The sequence below is a fragment of the Temnothorax longispinosus genome, chromosome 1, assembly GCF_030848805.1.
Source record: "Temnothorax longispinosus isolate EJ_2023e chromosome 1, Tlon_JGU_v1, whole genome shotgun sequence".
Lineage (NCBI taxonomy): Eukaryota > Metazoa > Arthropoda > Insecta > Hymenoptera > Formicidae > Temnothorax > Temnothorax longispinosus.
In genome coordinates, this window is record NC_092358.1 from 453,454 (window position 1) to 461,544 (window position 8,091).

General features: G+C 41.4%; 3 protein-coding genes across 3 annotated transcripts in view; 1 reads left to right on the plus strand and 2 right to left on the minus strand.

Moving 5' to 3' along the window:
• The window catches only part of Qless (decaprenyl diphosphate synthase subunit 1 qless), a 36,445-nt gene extending 32,712 nt beyond the window's left edge, over nt 1-3,733 (minus strand). The window contains exon 1 of the mRNA XM_071773664.1: nt 3,400-3,733. Within this exon, the coding sequence (XP_071629765.1) occupies nt 3,400-3,564 (165 nt within the window). The 5' untranslated portion in view covers nt 3,565-3,733. The remainder of the gene's footprint in view (nt 1-3,399) is intronic.
• A 627-nt stretch (nt 3,734-4,360) lies between these two features.
• Mrpl32 (mitochondrial ribosomal protein L32) lies at nt 4,361-5,691 on the plus strand. Its single transcript, XM_071773815.1, has 4 exons — nt 4,361-4,516; nt 4,755-5,006; nt 5,136-5,278; nt 5,359-5,691. Exons 1-4 carry the CDS (start codon nt 4,441-4,443, stop codon nt 5,476-5,478), a joined length of 591 nt encoding a protein of 196 aa, XP_071629916.1. The 5' UTR covers nt 4,361-4,440; the 3' UTR covers nt 5,479-5,691.
• On the minus strand, nt 5,577-8,085 carry Spn-f (Protein spindle-F). The gene is made up of 5 exons (XM_071773725.1): nt 7,353-8,085; nt 6,661-6,925; nt 6,506-6,597; nt 6,248-6,440; nt 5,577-6,134 (listed from the first exon to the last, which is right to left on the minus strand). The coding sequence occupies exons 1-5, from the start codon at nt 7,569-7,571 to the stop codon at nt 5,830-5,832; spliced, it is 1,074 nt and encodes a 357-aa protein (XP_071629826.1). The 5' UTR covers nt 7,572-8,085; the 3' UTR covers nt 5,577-5,829.
• Nucleotides 8,086-8,091: the final 6 nt, after the last annotated feature.

Genomic DNA, 8,091 nt, shown 5'->3' on the forward strand with positions numbered 1-8,091 from the left:
GCGCGTATATATATGCATGAGGTTTCGATTTCTGCGGATTTTCACTCTCGATCGGAAAGTGTCGCTACCACAAGAGGAGTAAAAGTCACGGGGACCCCGCTGTAAAAACAGGTGTGGAGACGCATACTATAGCTGGTCAAGCCGAGAAAGTCAAGAGCGCGAATGCGCCGCGCCGTGCCGGTGTGCTCCAAGAGGTATCTCTCGCGCAGCCTGTTAGCCTACTTACGCGCGCGTTAGTGCGGCTCGAAAATTCGTGACGCGACCGGTCTTCGTCGCGATTCAATAATATTGACCGTCGTCGTACACCCCGATAGATCCCCTCCGCGTAAAAAAGGAGCACGACGAGACGTGTCCGTGTTACCTCTCGGCCGCCAGTCGGTTGCACTTGCAGCGACTCCGGTTTACCTAAGTCTTGCATAATGCGATCAGCCGCCCCCGGATCCGGATCGACGACGACAGCTCCGCCGGGATTTGCGAGCGATCATCGACGGCGAAATTTCGAAGACCCGATTCCTCCGCTGCGCTTTCGATCCGAGAAAGTCGCGATTTCGCACGTACGCCACGGCTCGAAAATCGCAACTGTGATTTCTCGAGAATACACCGAAGCGATTGGCAACTGACGAACTGATTAACGGCAGGTTTTCTTACTTAGTTTAAAGGGCTCTTCAGTTTTGCATCCCACATATGGGATATACCGCCTGTAGAGATGTAGCGAGAGAGTCGAAGATATTTGACGTGTAAATTAAATTTCGATATAGCCAGAATCGACAAGATTTTAAATAAGCAATAAATTAAAATAACGCAAAAACAAAATTTATTTGCAGATTCTAAAAAATATAAATATGACTAATAATGTTAGACTCGATTTATCTTTAAAATAAACAAGTATAAGATTAATATTTATATCACTTTATAATATCTTGAAGTTTAGTATTTATTATTTCTCAACATTTCTTTTAAGCAAATAAATTTTTTTGTTACGTTATTTTAATTGATTGCTTATTTAAAATCTTGTCGATTCTGACTACATCGAAATTTAATTTACATGTCAAATATCTTCGACTGTCAAATAAATTTCGTTATTCTAATTTATTGCTCATTTAAAATCTTGTCGATTCTGATTGCATTATTTTTAATTTACATTTTACTTTAGAATTAAATTATTCTTTAGAATAATCGAGTATAACATTATTACTCACTCTAAATCGTTACTTTTCGAAAATTACATTTTATTTTTACGTTAAAGCAAAGTCTATGTAAAATCAATTAAAGAACCGAATTTTTTATTATTTATTTGCCGCATTGAAATTAGCAAAGAGGAAATCTTCATCAACTTAAAAATTTATAGTTCAATATTGATCTGTAAAAATTTCGTTTGCAAATCGTTCTATGTGTGTGCAATAGGAATTAAGTTTTCCAAAAGAATTACGTTTATCTTTTATTTTACCAAATCTGGAATCGTTAATTTGCACACGTACAAAATACCTAAAATCTCTCGTAGAATTCATTCATTTCTCTATTAATTTAACGCCGATTTCTTAAAGCATATATACACAGGCATAATAATGAGAAGTATAATAAAAAAGACTTGTGTAAACTCTTCCGGTTTACAGAAGAGAATCCAAGGAAGAGTTGAAAGCTTCCGCCTTTAAAAATGTCTTCGACGAAGGACGTCAAAATAAAAGGTGATACCCTCACATCGACGGCAGCCGCGGTATGTATTTGCTTTATTAATTTCTAGGACGTGTTTCTATCTGTATTTTTTAAATATTTCTAGTCGCGTTCTTTTTGGCCATTTTATTAGTTGCTTTCCATTTACATCAAAACTCAAATAATTCTCACTTGTGATGCCATTCTGTCTTTATTATTCATTAATTCCCAAAAAGGATAGAACGACGTCACAAGTGAGAATTATCTGAGTTTTGATGTAAATGGAAAGCACCTATTATCTTTCTCGATCTCTCATAAATTTGAGATTTAAATGAATTTGACTAACATTAATAACTTATCATTAAATTAATGAGGTGTTTGATTGATTAGATATTAAATAAATATTAAATATATATTAAATTAATGTTAAAATAATATATACGAAATAGAGAGATATCATTAAATTAATAAGATTTATGGTTAAATAAACCATTTGTTAACCAGAAATCTTATCGAATCTCCCACATTAGTTATACGCCTATTCGTGTCATAAAATTATTTTCAGAGTCACAATTTCTTATTGTTAGGGTAAGAACAACTTCAACCGTGTAATTTATAAAATTTGTCCTTTTTAACGGGACGACTCCCTTTCTCTCACACATCTTTTTTTCTCTCCAAGGTCCCGATTATATGCCCGTCTCATTTCACGTGCAGAAAGTGCGACGCGGTGCAGCTACGAAGTACAAACCTGCAGATCGTCTGAAACTGCCCAGGTAACATTAATGTCTAAAAGACATCATAAAGATGTCTTTAAGATGCCAGAAATCTTAAAGATGTCTTTATGATGTCTTTTAGACATTAATTGTTACCTGGGTGGGCTCTAGCGCGTTCGAATTCTAACGCGCGCATGCGCACGGCCGACGCGTGCGACGCGCCTCGCTTTCCTGGTCAACGCAGCCTCTAAAAGCGCGCGGGAATGGGACCGTCGTCCGTCGTCTTTCGTCTAAGATTCTCGATCTTTCGCGGAAACGTTGCGAAAAAAACGCGCGCCAATTGTCGCGGTCGTGCGAGCGCCTCGTTCCGACCTCGACTCCGAGCGCGTTCGCCGAAAAATCGTCGCTCGTTTGACACCACGGCACGTCGCGTGTCGCTAGCAGACGATCCATACGGCGTCTGCTGGGACCAGCTGACAGCCGTACGGCCGGAGCAAAAGCGTGCCGCGCTCTAAAATTCTAAAATATCCCCGAATTGTCGCGCGTGGACTTTACGCGCGAGCGATCGACACGATCCGCGACGCTTCGTCTCGCGAGCTTCACCTCGCGACATCCTCCCCTCGCGAAGATACGGGGAACCAGGTGTCCGTCGGTAGCTAGCACCTGACCCACATGTTATGTAATTTTTTCACCGCGACGACTTCTCACGGAGCGATCGTTTGAACGCGCCTGTCGAACTCGAGCCAAGCATCCCCGAAAAATCTCGAAACGGCTCGTCCGACTTCGCTGTCTCGATCAGCTGTCGGGCTCGAGTCATGTAGGCGGCGGCGGTCAGTCGATCAGGCGTCAACGCCGCGCCGGACGTAGGTTAGGTCGGCGGCGAGACGGTCGGCGGGAGAAGCGCGAAAATCGCGGAAACATGAATGGGACAGCGCGTTTTCTCGGGCGCGTCGTCGCCGACGGGTCGCCGGGCGTCGGGACGGCGGGGCCGCGGGGACGCGAAGTTCGTCGCCTCCCCCCCGGGGCGATAACGTACCTGCTGGCAGGGCTGGAGGAGCGCGCCGCCCGTGGCCCGGGTGGTCGCCGGCCGCGATTTCACACATGCCGTGGTCGAAACTCTCCTCCGTAACTGGGCGAAATGTCCGTACTGGCACAGTCTCTCGACACGAGCACAAAGCCTACTCGATCCTATACATGCCATCGCGCGGACTATAGTGAGGGGACTCACCACTGCTCGAGTGGCCCGTACCTCTCGCGCGATTCTATCCACTCGATCCCACCAGCAGCTACACTTCGAAAAAACACACCTCTCCCCCAACGAACGACGGCACGCGTCTCGCGTCTCTCCGTCTCTCCGCAGTACTCCCCACAGTCCCCACGACACGAACGAGAGCGAGAGCGGCTCCGTCGTTTTAGATGAGTCTCTCTTGTGCCTACCAAGCCGCATGCGCGCGCGGAAACGTCTTCCAATGACATTCGTCGTAGCTGCGCGCTTCGAAAACTTTCTACATTTGAAATGAAATAGATATACTGTCACCGATGGCGATACTAAAAAATATAAAGACCGGCAGTGTTAAATTTACGTAACTGTTGAAATTTAGCCGGCCAGCTTGTATAATATTAATTTTACGACTTATTGTTACCCTCATATTATTATAATTATTATAACAATATATATGTATGTGCACCTGTAATTCGATAGTATTTGATTTTTATTTGAAACTTTCATTAGGCCTGTTCGTTTTAGCTGTACTTCTTGCACAGTTCATCTTTTGTTCTTTTTCTTTTCATGTTGAAGAGAAAAAAAGAAAAGATGAACTGTGCGAGAAGTTTAGCTAAAACGAACAGGCCTATTTGTTACTATAATTAGATAATAATAAATCGTGGATTTACTTAATATATACTGTAATTTTGAACCACGTATTCAGATATTTTAGATATCGACGGTCGAGAGATTTATTATGATAGTCGATAATGTCGACAGTCTTCTATTATCCTCAGGACTCCCACGAAAATTTACCCGGGATCAGTAGTGTCGCTAGTGTCTCGCCGATGCGATGCAGTAGCAGGTGGCAAGATGAATAGGTTAAGTTTGGCTCTTCAAAAATTTGAGCAGGCGATTCAAACGATCTTTGGTCGCGGTTTTCCTCCAGGTAATTGAAAACCAACACGCATACACGTATTTTCAACTGAATTTTAAAAGTTAATGCGAATAATCCAAGTGATTACTTATATCTTTTTATGTTTCCTAACCTCAATTGAAGGAGCTGTAGAATAATCAGTTTCGTGCGCAGATAAATAAAAAGATTTTAGTAATGCTAGTTTAAGGGCAAACTTCGTCAACACATTTATTGAAATCTAAAGAAGGATCTTTTAAACTTTCCGTGGTAGGACAACTATGTGCGGTCGACTGCAACGGTTTCCCGAACAAATCGAAATCGACGAGTTTCGGCGGTCACTCTCTAAAGGAAATTTTCGAGAATGGCATTTTATGGGCAGTTCCAAAACATCGACGTAGTTTGGAAGCGAGACTTAAGAGGAGATTCGGAGTAATGAAATATATGTGGAAGCCACCTATTATGAGAACCAATATATTAACGTGTACGAATTGTGGTCATCATTACGAAGCCAACCGTTTATGCGGTAAGTTTCATCAGTATAAGATAATTGTAGATTCAAAAACTATAAAAAGCAGTTTAGATTTATATTCTTGAATATAAAAATGAATAAAAGGAACTTATGATGGTTTACCTATATCTGTTTATCATGCAGGACATTGTTACGAAAAAGTAAAGCTCGAGACTAAAGAAATGCAAGACGCCATTCAGAAAGAGTTGGGTCTAAGGCCGGTAGAACAGAATGTAATTGTATTGTACGACGGAGAAAAGGAAGCTAAAACGGATGACTTTTGGAAGGTATTCAAAATATACGCTTTGTCGATATACAGATCAATTTTGTTTACATAAATACAGATCTAATCTATCTTTAATTCCAGAACCAAAGAGTAGTCGAGTTGCCGAAGAAAAGGCCTTCGTGGTTTCATCAAAACTTACTGGAGCCAACAACGCAGGAACCATCAGATAAAAAAGATGTTAAACCTACTCATCTTGCATAAAGTGCACTTGAAATCAGGTTTTAATTTTTCGTAGCCAAAAGCCGGAATATATTAGTCAAAAGGATATTCGAAATAATCGAAATTAAAAAGTACTAGAATGTTTTATTACATAAATATATTTATAACTAAGGTCTTTTATGCGACAAAAAATATTTCAACTACTTTTTGTGCTTTCGTTTGTTGATATAAAAATAAAATCTTTTGTAACAGACAGTATTGTCTCGTCTATAATTTATATCGGGTGTATTTTATCTATTTCAATATTCTATATTCCCAATCACCACGAATTTTCTTGGAATCTGAAGAAAATTTCACGTCTAACGGCTTATCACTGATTTTTTGATGACGAAATCAATGTACAAGCTCGAAATCTTCTGTAGAATTTGACACCTCCTTGGTAAAATGATTTAAGACATGTTCGTGGAACTCCGCAAACGGTATGGATTTTCCGTAAACAGTTCCGCACAATGGGCACGTATTGATATCGGCGTCCATATTATCATTTAGGTTGGAGCATTTTTCCATGGAAATACTAGGATTCATGAGACTAGTCTGAGTAGCTCCGTGTTCTTTGAAACTGTCGTCGGAATCAAATTGCGTGCCCGTTTGACACATCTTTTTATTCGCGTTCTTTCGACAATTATTACATATCGCTCCTGAAAATATATATTTGTTTCAAAATTGACAAATTTCTAGAGAACTTTCTCCGTATTGCGACCAATGCCAGAAAGATGGTCCGATTATAATTACACTTGATTGAGAGACTGACCTTTTCTCATTTTTTTAAGATTCTGCAGGGCTCTTTTTAACCTAGTTTGCTGCCCAAGTAAGGTATCCTTAGTTTGGGACAACCGAATTTCATGTTGCTTTAATTGCTCCAGCGAATCTGTGTCAGAATCTTCTGGATACGTGAAACCAACATTTTGTAAATTTAATTCGGAACGATTGTGCAACTCCACCATCTGCGTAAAACAACGGATATTGAGTTAAGAGGCGATAAATCGTTACGATATTTTTGCTTCCTTACCTCTGCGCATTGCTGTTCGAGATCAGACTTCTCTAACATAATACTATTTATTAATCGAAGAGATATTTCTTCCAAGCTTTGTTCTCTTTCACCTGCAACGAAAATTAGTTAATAATTGACAAGAAGCGTCGTTAAGGTATCAACTTGATACCAACCGTCCGTAGCTAGTAAATACGTCTTGTTAGCGCTCTGTTTATCTGGATCAGACACATCGCGAAAGTTGTATGAAATAATTTCAGATGGCTGAGTGGTGGGATGCTGCTTAAGCGTGTCCGAAATTTTTGTTAATTGACTACCTAAAGATTTATTAGTTTTCGTCAGTCTCGTTAATCTGTTCCATAACTGACGATTTTCCGCGGCCACCATGAAAACGTGATGCGACAGCTGAGACTTTTGTTTTGTGAGTTCCTCTACCTTTTCCTGCAACCCAAAAACATATTTACTCGTACCGTTAAATGCGTGCAAAATACCATAGACCGCAAATGATCAGAAATATGTGTTTCTTATTCCTTTATTTTTATATATCTTATATATCTTATTTTATTTCACATTACTGAAAGAAGTATGTACACAAAACTCGTATGTACTTGTCCTTAAAACAATATTAATGTTTCTAATGTTTACAATTCTACTGTATCATTCTCAATCGTGCAGCTAAACGGACGGAAGAAACAAACAAATCTTGTGGCAAGTTGGTTGAATAAGAAAAGGCCACTTTCAGACTTTTAAATTCTCAAGAATTACCGATGTCTCTTAACAATCCGCATTGTGCCTTAAGTATTGCAACAGGTTTAGGAAGATGAGGTCTCTTCAGTCTACTTGTTATATCTAATTCGACTTGACGAACCTGCAGGGTTTGCAGCGCAGACCTGTCGCTCTTATCAACCTTGACAATAGCCGTGGACATGTCCCTGCCGCATTCGAGCCTGAGGCACACGTTCTCCTCCTCCACCACCGCCAGTCGCGTCTGCAACTGCTGGCAACGTTCTTTCATGGTCTTGAAGGCGACCAGCAGCGCGCAGTACGACCCGAAGGTATCGTTCTCCGCGTTCTCGGCGTCGTTCATCGTGCGACTCGTCGTTAGAAATTAGAAATTGACAAGCGCGGGTTCTTCACGCTCTACGACCGCGTCTCGCGACTCCGTGAACTTTCTCGGGTGAGCTTCCTGTTCCTGTCGCCCGTCTTGCCGAGGATGCGTTTGCTCGTGGGAGGGGGGGGGTGTAAGGTTAGGTCTAACCTCTTTACATTTTGCCCGCGCGGCTACAGGCACAAACACTCCGGGACTCCGGATACGTTCGCACGGACCTAGCTCTCAGCCACTCTCAGCCTCCCTCAGCGAAAAGCAGCACGTGCTCTCGGTGTCATTCCGCGCTAACATTTGCAAGAGTCGTTGTGTCGCAGCGGAGTAAACGCGACATCAGTGATTCCCCATTTTCCGTTTTATGCTCCAGCAATGCCCAGAATTGCCAGTTTTCCCGAAGGAAAGAGGAGGGGACCGTCACTAGCTTCAGTCCATACGTATTAATTAAGTTCGCGTATAACCCCAGAAATCTCTAGAGACAATTTCAAAAAGTGGCTTGATTCTG

Bases quoted from the DNA above. Each gene is read 5' to 3' on its own strand.
- Mrpl32 (XM_071773815.1), top strand. From the start codon at position 4,441: ATGAATAGGTTAAGTTTGGCTCTTCAAAAATTTGAGCAGGCGATTCAA. The intron at 4,517-4,754 runs GTAATTGAAAAC...TTTCCGTGGTAG, and splicing joins TGGTCGCGGTTTTCCTCCAG to GACAACTATGTGCGGTCGAC. The intron at 5,279-5,358 runs GTATTCAAAATA...CTTTAATTCCAG, and splicing joins AAACGGATGACTTTTGGAAG to AACCAAAGAGTAGTCGAGTT.
- Spn-f (XM_071773725.1), bottom strand. From the start codon at position 7,571: ATGAACGACGCCGAGAACGCGGAGAACGATACCTTCGGGTCGTACTGC. The intron at 6,926-7,352 runs GTTCGTCAAGTC...TTTGGGTTGCAG, and splicing joins CTGCGCTGCAAACCCTGCAG to GAAAAGGTAGAGGAACTCAC. The intron at 6,441-6,505 runs GTAAGGAAGCAA...TGTTTTACGCAG, and splicing joins TCGAACAGCAATGCGCAGAG to ATGGTGGAGTTGCACAATCG.